This window comes from Hylobates moloch, unplaced genomic scaffold (genome assembly GCF_009828535.3).
Source record: "Hylobates moloch isolate HMO894 unplaced genomic scaffold, HMol_V3 SCAFFOLD_16, whole genome shotgun sequence".
Lineage (NCBI taxonomy): Eukaryota > Metazoa > Chordata > Mammalia > Primates > Hylobatidae > Hylobates > Hylobates moloch.
The window spans coordinates 9,344,512-9,359,100 of NW_026652291.1; the positions used below are offsets into that span (position 1 = coordinate 9,344,512).

General features: G+C 47.6%; 1 protein-coding gene across 2 annotated transcripts in view; it reads right to left on the bottom strand.

The window, feature by feature from the left end:
* BDKRB2 (bradykinin receptor B2) overlaps positions 1 to 14,589 on the bottom strand; it is a 58,663-nt gene that overhangs the window by 12,032 nt on the left and 32,042 nt on the right. The window contains exons 2-3 of one of the 2 annotated variants that reach the window (XR_009210377.1): positions 13,718 to 13,830; positions 8,486 to 10,455 (exon numbers count right to left, since the gene is read on the bottom strand). Coding sequence is in view for 1 of the 2 variants with exons in the window: in XM_032180240.2 (XP_032036131.1) it covers positions 9,354 to 10,455; positions 13,718 to 13,791 (1,176 nt within the window). In the remaining variant the exon portion in view is untranslated. Of the gene's footprint in view, positions 1 to 7,255; positions 10,456 to 13,717; positions 13,831 to 14,589 lie in introns of those variants that run through there. The other variant, XM_032180240.2, reaches the window with a different exon arrangement.

The window sequence follows — 14,589 nt, forward strand, 5'->3', positions numbered from 1 at the left end:
AGTTTTGCAGCTCACGGAAGCAATTTCCATTTCTTTGTACTTGGAGTTTTATAGCTGTAACTACATGATCTATTCTAAAGATAAATGCTCACAGCAGGTGGAGCCCACCTGCAGGGCTTCCAGAAGAGAGCCGGGCCAGTGGTCCTGGAATGCTCTGGTCCTGCCTGCTTCTGAGAGTTGTTGTGAGGATCAAATAACTGTGTGGGAAATGTCAGTATTGTGCTGTATAGATGTTCCCAGGATAAGATGAATATGTATATGTTGATGCATCTTTTCTCAGTTTTATGACCTTTCCTTCTTAATCTGGCAGCAAGTGCCATATGGAAAAGCTCTTACATCATTTTTCAATCAGCCTAGATGCCTAATTAACCCATGTGTACAGCAAAGAATGGGGGTATGGAATAAGATTTTCCTTAGAAACTAGTAGTTCCTTTATGATGTTTTAAAGAGATAGAATTGGATTACCGTATTATAAAGTTGATGCTGTGAGCATTTATCTTTCATATAAATCATATTGGTCCCCATGATGGGGATGCAAAACTCCAGATCCAGGGAAACTGAAATTGCTTCTGTGAGCTGCAGAACTCTGAGTATAGGGGAACTGAAATTGCTTCTGTGAGCTGCAGAACTCTGAGTATAGGGGAACTGAAATTGCTGAAGATAACCATACCTTTTCTTGAAGACTTGGGGTCATTCTTGACTGTCCCAGCCCTCATGGGGGCTACAGACTTGGGATAGAGACAGACTAACAGAGAAACCTGTACAGGACTGTGATGGTGAGTTCTATGAAGAAACAGAACAGGAGCCAGTGGTCTTCAAAACAGAAAGGCATGAGGCTCTGTACAGTAGTTCCCCCTTAGGCATGGGGAAAACGTTCCAAGACCCCCAGTGGATGCCTGAGAAACTGCAGATAGTACCAAACTTTATAACATTATGTTTTTTGCTATACAGTAATGGTGGGTAGCTTATGCAGCATGGGTACACTGGACAAAGGGACAACTCATGTCCCAGGTGGAACAAAGCAGGACGGGGCGAGGTTTCATCACACTACTCAGAACGGTGCATAATTTAAAAACTATTAGTTGTTTTTTCTGGAATTTTCCATTTAATATTTTCAGAACTGTATTGGCCACAGGTAATTGAAACCATGGATAAAGGGGGGACTACTGTACTTAGGGAGGTCAGGGAGACAGTGAGCAAATCTGACTGCAAAAGCAAGTCCCGTCCCTGGTTCTTAAGGTCTGATTTGGAAGTCCAGGCAGGTAGGTGTATGGTGTGGAGCTGCCTCAGCAGGATTGACACCCTAGCTCCATCACTGCTGAGAAGGTGAATCTGGACCATTTTCTTCTTTCTTTCTTCTTCTTCTTCTTCTTCTTCTTCTTCTTCTTCTTCTTCTTCTTCTTCTTCTTCTTCTTCTTCTTCTTCTTCTTCTTCTTCTTCTTCTTTTCCTTCTTCTTCTTCTTTCTTCTTTCTTTCTTTCTTCTTCTTCTTCTTCTTTCTTTCTTTCTTCTTTCTTTCTTCTTTTTCCTTCTTCTTCTTCTTCTTCTTCTTCTTCTTCTTCTTCTTCTTTCTTCTTCTTTCTTCTCCTTCTTCTTCTCCTTCTTCTTTCTTTCTTCTCCTTCTTCTTTCTTCTCCTTCTTTCTTCTCCTTCTTCTTTCTCCTCCTTCTTCTTTCTTCTCCTTCTTTCTTCTCCTTCTTCTTTCTTCCTCTTCCTCTTCCTCTTCTTCTTCTTCTCTTTCTTCTTTCTTCTTCTTTTTTTGTGAAAGAGACAACAATTTAATGGGAAATTATGGAAGAAAGCAACACATTTTTTGTGTGCAGTTGGAGAATCTGGACCATTTTCAATTCCACCTTCCAGAGCCTTGGTCTGTAAAGTGGAGCACGTTGCAGAGTTCGGGAATCACATGGGATAATGTGGTGATGCAACTGGCCTTTGGTAGGCACCCCACAGTAACTGTTCCTGATTTTATCATTGTACTATTGCACAAGACAATGGTAGTGTCATTATGAGGAGGGCCCACAGACGCTGTGCTCTGTCTTGGCCAGAACTGAGGAGAGGAAACAGACGCTCATTGCTCGCCGGCTGAGTGGACTGCAAAGGATGACTCAGCATGAAGGCAGGCATCCAGAGAGTCTCGGAACCCCGTCTTTGACCATCTTTCAGGGTTGTCTATAAGTAGCCTCCCACCTGGGTGGGGTTGGTGGCTGGGCTGTCTGGAAGCTGGGAGCTGGGCCCTGAGGCCATTTATTTATTTATTTAAATCCTGGTCTGAGACTCCTTGAATTAGCCTGCCTTTTGGTTCTGGGGAAGGAAGAAAGAATCAGCAGATCCCAGGTCATAGGTCTGCAAGGATGGGCATTTACACTCAGCACCTCGGGCCCATGATTCACGCTCTGGGGGCTTGGGCTGGCCCGCAATGTGGGAAAGGCCTCAGTATCTTCCATTTGAAAAAAATCCTCTACAATTCAGTAAGATGGCATTTTGTATTATTTCTTAGGAAATCTGTGCTAACAAGTATCTCTAACCCTAAAAAGACCCGAGAAAAACATCCAGTGTGCTCTCTCATTGTTGAGAGAAGGGGCCTGCAGGTCCCTTAATGGGCAACTTGATGGTGAGCATGTGCTCAAAAAGACTAAAACACCTGTATCCATTTGCTCAGGGTGCCATACAAAGTATCAAAATCTAAGTGGCCTAAACAATGAGCATTTGTCCTCTCACAGTTCTGGAGGCCAAAAGTCCAAAATCAAGGTGCTGGCAGTGTTGGTTCCTCCTGGAGACTCTGAAGGAGAAGCCACTCCTTGCTTCTTCCTCACTTCTGGTGATTCTGGGCAATCCTTCACATTTCTTGGCTTGCGGAAGCATCGCTTCAGTCTCTGCTTCCATCTTCTTATGGCCTTCTCTCTCTGTCTCTGTGTGTTTTTCTCCTCTTCTTATAAGGACACCAGTTATTGGATTTAGGGGTCACCTTAGTCCAGCACAGACTGGGGATCCCTTATCCAGAAACGCTTGGGACCAGAAGTTTTTGTGTTTTGCATTTTGAATGTTTTTGGATTTTGGAATATTTGCAGAACACATACCAGCTGACCATCCTTAATTCAGAAATCCAAAATCTAAAATGTTCCAGTAATATGTCTTTTGAGCATCATGTCAGTGCTCAAAAAGTTGTGGATTTGGGGGCATTTGTGATTTCAGATTTTTGGATTAGGAATGCTCAACCTGTGTAACCTCATCTTAATTTAACTACTTCTGCAAAGACCCTATTCCCAAATAAGGTCATATTCTGAAGTTCCATGTGGACATGAGTTGGGGTGGAGGGATACTCTTTAACTCATCACAACATCTTTATCTCACTGAATCTTCACAATACTTGGATCTTCATTTAATAGATGAGAAAAGAGACACTCAGAGAAATTCAATGACCTTCTTCAAATTCCCACAGCTGGGAAGTGGCAGAGGTGAGATGTGAACCAGGAACCTGCCTCCAAGCCCCTGTACTGTTGGTGCTGGGGCCTTCATAAACTATAGAGGACAGCATCAACATCACATAAGGCAGTCCTTGGAGACCACTGATCTACATGCCAGAAGCCTATTAGAGTCATGACTTATTATCTCTCCGTTTGACAGATGAGCAAACTAAGGCCAAAGATGGTGGGAGGGAAGATTTAAAGTTGCTTGCTGAGATCACACAAGTGGCATGGTAGGGAACCCATGGCCTGATCCCCAAAGTTCTCCCCCAACAATTAAACATTCTAGCTCAGTATAAGGAGGTAAAAGGAGCTAGACACAAAAGACCTGTGTTATAGGCTCTACAGAGACAGCGTCCTACAACATGTGCCTGGCTTCTTTCACAACAGGTAAATCTAGAGACAGAAATATTAGTGGTTGCCCAAAGCCATGAGGAAGGAAGAATGGGACGTGACTGCTAATGAATATGCAATTCCTTGGGGGATGATGAAAGTGTTCTGGAATTAGACAGTAGTGATGGTTGCATGAATCAGTTATTAAGTAAAAGCTGAAGTGGGTAAACTGTATGGCATGTGAATTACATCCACCAGCCTCTGGGAAGGTGATCTGCAGGAAGCAAGTATGCACAAGGCCTACGAGATGCAAAGATTTTATTGTGGCAGAAATAGCCCAAGCCCTGGGTCGTAAGCTCCTTATGCAAGAAGGCACTTCGAGGACTTTTCCTGTGACAGAATTTGTATCCTCGGTTTGTTAAGGCATGAACACCCCAAGAACAGAGAGAATTTCCAGAGCACCCTCCTTAAGAACTGCATGGCCTTGGCAAGTTACTTCCCTCTCTTGCCTCAGCTTCCATACCATGAACCAGTGATCATGCAAACTCCCAGAGTGGTTGTGAGCATGAAGTATTTTGATGGGGTCCCTTTGACCTGGGACTATTTTGCCTCAGTCGACAAAACAAAATAAAAAACTAAAACCAGAATAAAATTCTCATGAACAAACGATTAAACTTTTGGCCATTGCTATTGCCAAATCATGACCTCTGTTGTTCATCCCTGCTCCCCACCCTCATCCTTGGTGAAGGATCAGAGCTACGTAAGGGTCAGGAATTGGGTAACGAAGAGATAATGCAGCACATGGCTGGGGTCTACAAAATGGAGATGCCCCCCTCTAAGTCATGAAGGCTGTGCTCAAGCGGCTCCAGCACTAGCATGAATTCCCACGAGGTCATCTGGTGTCCAGTTTGCATGTCTGCATCCTATTCTCACCCCTCTCTGGCCAGGGAAGACTCAGGAGCTAGGCCCCTTGCTTGGTCCCCTAAGCCCACCTGGGCTTCTTCTCATTGCGCCAGCTTGCTGGAGCCAGAGAGGATCAGGAGTCAAGGGGCTGCTCCTGTTGCCTCGCTGGGGAGGCTCTCCCAGCCTTTTTTTTTTTTTTTTTTTTTTTGCCTGCTAAGAGCCCTGCTCAGGTTTCCAGGCATGTGGTTTCCCCTGGATCACAGACTCCCTTGAGTAATGCAGGCATCTGTGAACAAAATTCCCTGGATGAGTGAGCTCCCTTAGGCACTTGTGGACGACTTCCTCCAAGCTCAGGGCACTTAGTGAGGGGGTGCAGCCTGGGTGGGAAGAATGGGCACTGGAGGCAGAATGAAATATCTTCTGGGATCTGTCTAGGTTCTCGCGTCCAAAAGCCTGGAGGGTAGAGAATGAGCCTGGGGCAGAGAGAGGGAGACATAGAGACAAGACAGGGGCCAGATCATGAAGGGTCTTGCAAGCCATGTTACAGCTGTAGAACCTTATCGCAAGAGGGGTGGGACACTATGGAAGGGTTTCCCTTGGAAGATGCCCCCATCACACTCACTGCCAACATCATCATCATCATCATCAAAGCTAGTACATGTTCAGTGCCAACTATGTACCAGGCACTGTGCTAGATGCTTTCATACATTAATCCTATTAACAATTCTATGAGGTAGATACCATTATTATCCCCATTTTACAGACAAGGAAATGTTGACTCAGAAAGGATAACTGAGGTACCCAAGACTACACAGCAAATAAGAGCCCAAGGCTGAATCACAAGTGGAATCCAGGTCTACCTAATCCTAAAGTCTTGGCTCCGGAACACAATTCTCTGTGTTTATAGCCTCCTCATGAATATATTTGCATTCTTAAAAGACCATGTTGGCTGCAGAGTGGAGAATAAAAACTGGGAGATGGTAGTAGTTAGTATTGGAGGCACCCATGACAGATGATGATTGGACATAGAAAGAAACACAGATTTAGGAAACACTTAGTGAGTAGAATCTAAAAGAGGTGCTGATCCCATTACTGGGTATATACCCAAGGGAATATAAATCATTCTATCATAAATACACATGCACATGAATGTTCACTGCAGCACTATTCACAATGGCAAAGGCATGGAATCAACGTAAATGCCCATCAATTATAGACTGGATAAAGAAAATGCGGTACATGTACAACCATGGAATACTATGCAGCCATAAAAAAGAATGAGATCACGTCCTCTGCGGGAACATGGATGGAGCTGGAGGCCATTATCCTTAGCAAACTAACCCAAGAACAGAAAACCAAATACCACATGTTCTCATTTATAAGTGGGAGCTAAATGATGAAACACATGAACACAAAGAAGGGAACAACAGACACTGGGGCCTAGTGGAGAGTGGGGGTTGGGAAGAGGGAGAGGAGCAGGAAAAATGACTAATTGGTACTAGGCTTAATGCTTGGGTGATGAAATAATCTGTACAACAAACCCCCATGACCCAAGTTTACCTGTGTAACAAACCTGCACGTGTACCCCTGAACTCAAACTAAAAGTTAGAAAAAAATAAAAGAGGTGCTGACCTACTAGATGGAACGGATGAAGGAGAGGGTACATTGAACGATGAGCCCCAGGTTTCTGGCATGGATGGATGGATGCATGGATGGAGGAGGGGCATTTATGGAGACAGACTAGGCAAGTTTTGTTTAGTAAATGAGTGAAGGAATGAATATATGAATAATGAAGGGATCCCAAAGTGGAATGGATAATGAGTTCCCCATCACTGGGAGTATGAAACAAGTGGCTTTTCATCAGGATATTGTAGAAGATACTCCTGATTTGAAGGGAAGTCAAGTGGTAGGCACTCAGTAAGTCTATATTGCATGAATAAATGATTGAATCGCTGCTGCGCCTATGATTCTAGGCCTCATGAGGGTCTCACACTCATGTAGTGGGAACTTGGTAATGAGTTATCCCTGTAGAAATGTAAGATGGAAGGAAATATTCAAGCACTGTTAATATTTTTTATATCTTCTTTCTTAAATTTCTATTGGTTGATTATATTTTAGAATGTACATCTTCATACATATTAATAAGTATACATATTGGGTATGCATAATCAATTCTTTTTTTCCTATAGGAATATACAATCACAAAAGCTTGGAGATCACTGATCTACATGCCAGAAGCCTGTTAACAGATTGAGCAGAAATAAATAGCACCCCTTCCCAAAGGCTTCTGAGTGTGCAAGGCGGTACCCCAGGGACCAAACTCGGGGGTTTCGGGAGTTGTAACAAATGCTAGAGCTACGCAAAAACCTCATCCATTTATTATGCTCTACAGAAAAGACACATGTTTACATGATTTTCTCATTTGGATGTGAAATGCTTCCTGTTTACAACATAACAGCTCATTGAGTCTTTCACAGGGCAGATGTTCTTTATCAGGGCATCTACACCATGCACAGGGCAGCTCTTCTCCCACAGACTCACTTGCCCCTCAGACCAGGTGTGGATCCCCACATGGCCATTGCGGCAGAGCTCTGCTGCTAAGAGAGTCTCAGACCATCGCGTGCTCTGCTGATGAATGACTGCCCTGTGTGACAAAACACAGCCTCTCTTTTTTTTTTTTCATTCACCATGTGTGGCACAGTTTGACTTCATTCTAATACTAAATGGTTTTTACTTCTTCTTTCACCTGTTTTCTTTCTCCAGATACTTATTGAGGCAGAGGAGAGTGGGTGGTGGGAAAAACGAGTGGGTTGGGGGTAAGGAGGGAATCTTTTTTTTGACGATATTGCTTTAAAATTCAGAGTTGGATTGGTCAGGATTTATGGGCTCTTTGCCATGTAAATTTTTCTCATTCTCCAGGTTCTAGCCCTCCAGGTTCATTCCCTCCAGGCTCTGGCTTGCCAGGTTCTAGCCTCCCGGGTTATAGCTCTCCATGTTCTAGCTCTCCAGGTTCTAGCCCTCCATGTTCTGGCCCTCCAGGTTCTAGCTTTCCAGATTCCAGCCCTCCAGGTTCTAGGTCTCCAGCTTCTAGCTCTCAGGGTTTTAGCTTCTCTAGGTTCTAGCCCCTCTAGATTCTAGCCTCTCCAGGTTCTAGCCCTCCAGGTTCTAGTTCTCCAGGTTCTAGCTCTCCAACCAGCTAATAAATATTCATTTATAAAGTGAATGGGTGCTGCCCTGGCACTGCCGATGGTGAACACCATTGCCATTCCTTCTCACACTCCTCTAGGGCTCATACTGGGCCACCTTCCAATAAACCATTGATTGACAGGAACAATCCCTTGGTTGCTGAGACAGGAGCAGTCCCTGAGCAGGCCTGCACTCTCCCCCTTCCCAGGTACTGGCTGGCGGTGGGGGGTCTCAGCACTGTGATCCTCTGGGCAAGACCGATTCGAAGTATCTTCCTCTGCCTCATCACACATCAAACTTTGAAGACATGGCCTTCTCTCCAAATGCTCATGTGTGTGTGGCGGTGGTGGCCTCAGGGTGATGGGAATGACAGGTGGAAGGGAGCCAGTGAGCACCTACTGTGTGCCAGACACTGGTGCTTCACACCGCCTCCGGCTCCCAATACTGCTTCTGCTCCACAGAGCTATTCCTAAACCTCATTTTCTTTTCCTTACAGTAAACATACCCCAGTTACATCTGCATAATAATGCCTCATGTGTACATAGCACCCTTTGCTTTTCTAAGTACTTTTATACCTGTTACTGCCTTTAATACTCACAACGACTTCATGTTACAGAAGAGGGAACCGAGGCAGGGACAGGTGGTTGTGCAATAGTTATTGGTTGAGCTGGAACCTTGGTCTCCCCCTTCTGCTGTCCATGTCACCCACAGCACCCTGCTCGACCATCTCATCGAACAGCTTTCTGGTGGTGGCAGTGCCCAGTCGTTCCCACTCGAGTCTTTGAGTTCCTTCAAGATGGAGATGGCTCCTTCTCTTTCTTCCCTCTTGCCTCCAGTGCTCAATACTGCATATACAGCAAGTGCTCAATATGTGCTTATTGGATTCTTCTTTGGCACAGACCTCCTTGTCCATCAGTGAGGGGAGCCATAGAATCCTGGTCTCCAGGTTCTTATTAGGGACCCCTCAGGGCTTAACCTTCATTAATACGAGAAATTGTCCTCCAAAGTTCCAGCTGAGTGGATTAAAGAAACCCAGGGCAAGAATTCACTTGTACACTCAGCCATTGCACCAAAGCTGGATGGCAGTTCTCCTGGAGATCCAAGTTGTCTTGCTGGGGCAGGGAGGGAGACCACGTGGGAGGGAAGCTCAGTCACTCCTCTCCCTGACCCCAGGCCTCCTCCACTCCTGGGAAGGAGCAGGCTGGCTCAGGTGTGGCAGCAAATAAGAACAGTAATGCTGTCGTGTTTACGGAGTCCTTGGCTGTGCACGAGTTCACCCCATCCTCACAGTCATGCTCCCTGCAAAATTGGGCAGGGCAGGAATTACTCTCCGGTGTTTTACTGGAGACATCAACTCATTTCCCAAGGTCGTGCATGGATGTCTCCTTGGCATTCCTGGGCCCATGCTGAGAAGCAACTGTCCCTCAATCCTTACACAAATTCACAGCAGCCCTGCTGGCGTTTGCTCACTGTCTGCTCCCTGCCCAGTCCTGCAGTTTGTGAATCTGGCGTTCCACCGAGATGGAGGTCCGCAGTGTGCCCATGGAGTTCTCCATCTGAATGGGTTCTGACCTGCAGCCCCCTTTCTGGCACACTCCCTGGTACACCTCCCAAGACTTCTTTCGGAAGCGCTTGCCCACGATCACGTACACCAGTGGGTTGAGGCAGCTGTTGCTGTAGGCCATGAAGGAGGCGATCTGTGTGATTACATCGATGATGCGCTCGTCCTGGCAGCTGGAGAGGATGCCGAGGCGATGCAGGGTGTCCAGGAAGGTGCTGATCTGGAAGGGCAGCCAGCAGATGACGAATAGCAGCAGCACAACCAGGACTAGCACCGTGGCCCTCCTCTCCGTCTGGATCTCCTTGAACTTCTGCATCTCGTTGTTCCGCAGCACCTGCATGATCTGCATCGTACAGAAGGTGATGACGCTCAGGGGCAACAGGAAGCCCACGACATTCAGGAGCATGTTGGTGAACACTTCCCAGATGAGGGATGGGTAGCTGATGATGCAAGCGGTGACGTTGTGGCCCTCATCGCTGTACTCCTTCATGGTCCGGAACACCAGCATGGGTGAGCTCAGGAGCAGCGTGCACCCCCAGATCACCAAGCTGTAGAGCTTGGCCCAGCGCACGCGGCGCATCCGGCCCATGGACATGGTTTTCACCAGGGCCAGGTAGCGGTCGATGCTCACCAGCATCAGGAAACAGATGCTGCTGTACAGGTTCATGTAGATAATGGCATTCACCACGCGGCAGAGCGTCTCCCCAAAGAGCCAGTCGAAGTTGTTGGAGATGGTGATGGCCCAGAAGGGCAGCCCGCAGGCCAGGATCAGGTCTGCTGCAGCCAGGTTGCCCAGGTAGATCTCTGCCACCGTGCAGCTGCTCTTGTGCAGGCAGAAGACGCTGAGGACAAAGATGTTCTCTAGGGTGGCCAGCACGAACAGCACCCAGAGGAAGGGGGACTGGATGGTGTTAAGCCAGCCCAGCCAGTCCACTTGGGGGCATTTGCTCTGGGCAAAGGTCCCGTTAAGAGTGGGCCCTTGCAAGGTGACATTGAGCATGTCGGTGCTGAAAGAAAGTGGAAAAGAGGCTGTTACCCCTCAGGGTCACAATGGAAGATCAAAAACTGGTGCAGAAGGAGACAGGGGTTAAAGACAACCAGCCAGGACATGGAGAAGTCGAGGTGGAGCCCAGGCTGTTTTCTGCAGCCAGCGCTTAGGCGCACCTGACTCTCCTGGGTCTTACAGAGCCCCCTGTGATCCTTGGATCTAAACGGGGGCCTCATGTTCTTCCTCTCGAGGCTCCACTGGGCTATTTCCTTGGCCAGTGTCCATCAACAGCACTAACAATCTCAAGTCTTGGACCCTTGGCCTCCTTGAAGCTTCCGCGATGGGAGATTGACATTCCTTCCTTATCAACCGGGCCCCTCCCAAGGGAGTTGGTCACCTTGCAGCCTCTCAAAACCTTGTGGTGGGTGAGTTAATTTATTAAAAGAGAAAAATGATATCATGCCAGACCTGGAGATTCCAGTGTGGCTTGGAGACCATGGCCAGCCCATCTGCCCAGTTTCTGTCTTCCTGGACAGTTTGTGGGATCGTATTTCCATACCTTCTATCAGCAAAGCACTGAAGATGATCAGAGGATGCAGATGGCAAGGGAGGGTGGGGACTTTGGAGCTGGATAGTCCTACTGGGTTCACATCCTGGCTGCCTTATAAGCTGTGTGATGCTGGGGAAGTTACTTAACGTCCTTGAACCACAATGACCTCACCTATAAAATGGGAGTTAAAAAAACTACCTCTTAGGGTCGTGATAGGGATCTGAGACAATGTGCAAAATGCCCCAAGCACTGCACTTGGCTCAATAAACATTAACAATTGACAGTTCTTACAATTGTCATAATTGTATGACAATCAACATAAATAATTAGCAATTCTTGCAAACCCATTAAAATAACCAGTGGTAAACTCCAACACCTCCGTTTGTTGGTGACCTCATCTTTAACCCCCTGGCTCCTCTTTCTTTCTTAGGCAAGACTCACAGACCACAGGGCAGGCACCTTTCTAGACTTGTTGCTGTAATTCATCTCTACCTTCAGCAGAGGCATGGGGCTTAGACAGCCATGAGGTCGAATCCTAGCTGTGTGGTCTTGGGCAAATTGCTTGACCTCTCTGAGCTTCTATTTTGCCTTCTTTGGAGTAGGGTATTGCTCTCATCCTGACTCGCTTTGCATTTCTTTTTTCATGGCTGTTGCAAGATTCAAGTCAAAGAGTGGATGCGAAGACATGCTGAAAAGTCCAAAGCACAACCCAGAGGTCAGGACTCACTGGGCATTTTCCCAGTGCCCTGTGCTGTGGGTGAGAGAAGGAAAGGGGGCTGTTTCTGGGAGGTCCGTTGATAGTCAGGCTCATGGAGGAAGAGCTGAGCTACAAGTTGTGGGAGAGATACTGATCATCACCTCTGGGATTTCCCAGGAAAAGTCCCTTTGCTTCTAGGAGCAGCTGGCTGGCATCCTGGAGCCAGACTGGGGGACCCACAAATCAATGCTTTTATCCTTTAAATGTTTTTTGAGCATCTGCTCTGTGCTGAGCTCTGCCCTGAGTGCAAAAACACAAAGACACTACCCGGCCCCTGCCCTGCCCTACTCCTGACAACTGTGGCCCAGAGTGTGGAGGGTGCCCTGGAGGGAGCAGGAGGGGTGTGGGACACAGACTTGGAGTGGGGGCTGGTGGGTAACGGGTTGGAGGTGACTCTAGAGCTGGGTCTTGAAGGATAAGAAGCATTTTGACAGGGGACAAGAAGGAGGACAAGCAGACCAGGCAGGGGGAACAGTCTGAGCAGAGGCACAGAACTGGGGAAGCTGTTGATATGTTCTGGACAGTGACACTAGATGTTGGACAGGAGAGGTGGGAAGTAGCAAGAGGTTGAGTGAGGGAGTAAGCGTGGTCTTCACTGGGTGCTAAGGAAGTGAGGCTTTGCCCCGGAGTCTTAAGGAACTACAGTGATGGTATAAGAAGTATGCTCTGAAAAGATCCCTATGGTGCGTGGTGGCTTTCATATGCCCCCAAATTACTTGATATTCTTCCTTTCAAAGGGAGGAATCTGCTTCCCCTTCTCCTGGATGTGGGCTGGACTTCTTACTAATGGTGGCAGGGATGGTGTGTGATTTCTGAGGCTAGGTCATAACATGCTTTGCAGCATCTTTCTTGGCATCTTGCATTGCTTACTTGGAAGGACGTGAGCTGCCATGTGAGGATACTCAAGCAGCCACATAGCGGGGAACCAACTTGCCACCTTGAAAGTGGATCCTCTGGCCCCTGTTAAGCTTTTGGTGGCTCCTGGTTTCCTAGCCTTTGAATCTTCCAACCAAGGCCCCAGACATCTTGGAACAGAGATAAGCTGTCTTTACTGGGCTCTGAATTCTTGACCCATGAAAACTTGCAGCCTCCTTTCCAGAGTCCTCTGAAGGTAAGACTTCCCCTGGGTAGTCCCCTTGGTCCAACCCTCAACCCCATTTCTGTAGCTACAGAAAACCCATTTCCTCCATACCCCTGGCTTGGAGAATCTATCATCTTTCATGAGCTAACTCACTAGAGACCAAAGTATAGCACCAGATGCTGCTTATTAATTTCTCAGCAAGGCAATAGCCAAGGGGATGGATCCTGGCCCGTCCCTGGCTTTGAGAAGCCATAGGATCATCAGAAAGATGCCTGGTGAGTGCAGAATTGGAAACTATAGGTCCAGTGCACTGTGGCCTCAGCTGAGATGGCCATCTGCTTATCTTTATCGTAGGCTGCACCTGCAGCAGGGTGGAGAGGTTGGAGTGGACCCCTCAGTCTTGTTTCTTGCAAGTGCTGCCCCCAGAACAGATCTCCCTATCCTCTGCTTCTACTCTGGCTCGGGTCCTCCTCCCCTTTCGCTTAAATTCTCTCCTTAGAGTGTTCTGATCTTCCACCAGATGTCAGACATGTGTTGGAGATATTTTGTCTCCAAGGCAATCTGGCACATTGCTGTCTGATCCACGGGTATTTACTTTAATGTTTAACTCTCTTACCTTCACTTCCAAGTTCATCTGGGATAGATCACATATGACAACCGGGAATGTGCCCTTCTCCTCCCTGAGCCCCTCTTCCTCTAGTTCCACAGAACATTCCCTCTGCTCCCAACAGGCCTACAGGGACTTGGACACTTGAGAGGTTTTGTCTTTGGGCTTAACATCACTGGTTCCTTCAACTGTTGTCCGGGGCATAAGGGTTGAGCTTTCCAGGGAGTTCTCCAGGGTGTCTGTCCCCCACCTCTAACTAGTGAACTGAGGAATCCCTTTGACTCACCTGAAAGAGGCCGTGGTGGGCACGGAGTCCTCACGAACAGACAGAAACATTGGTATCTTCCAGGGAGAGAACATTTGGACTCAGAGTGGGAGGTGAGTGGGGCCACACCTTGGCTGAACAGAGAAGAAAAGATGGTTAGATGGCACAGGGGCTGGGGACTGCAAAATACACGCATTCTCCAGCAGGGAGGAGAAATGGAGACTGCTGAGTCCCTGACTCAATGGACGTTTGTGAAGTGCTCCCACACAGCGGTGCCAGGGATACAATGGCTAGGAGCTGACAGTCTACTGGAGAAGCCAGATATTGCTCAGTCACGTAATAACTGCAAACTGACCTAAGTACAGTGAAATCAAGCAAAAGGTCCTGTGACAGCATAGAACATGGGGTCCCAAACCCGCCTGCGAGGGCGAGTGGATATTGATGATAACTCTGAGGGTGAGCAGAACTAAACAGGGTGGAGGGATGGTGGTGCAGGAGGAGATCTCAGTCAGGAAGGCGCTTGGTGTGAATATGGATTAGGCCCTGGCTGCTGCTCAGGGAGTCGGGATTGCAGTGGGGGTAGAGTGGAAGCAAGGACCAGTCAGCCCATTAGCTTCCACCTGGGATGATGGAGACTGACAGGCTGGATTCCAGAGGACTTTAGAGGGTAAACCTGACATGCCTAGTGCTTGATTGGACATGGATGGGGTGAGGACAGGGGCGAGGCAGGTGTCATGGCTTCCATCTCCTGCAAAGGCAGAGATGGGGGACTGATTTCGAGGAGAAAGTTCATGTGTTTAGACTGGAACTGTTAAAGGGGAGGTTCTTTGGAGAATTCCAGGCGGGTGGGGATGGGAATGGCTGTTGGGTCCAGCAGGGTCTGGAGCTCAGAG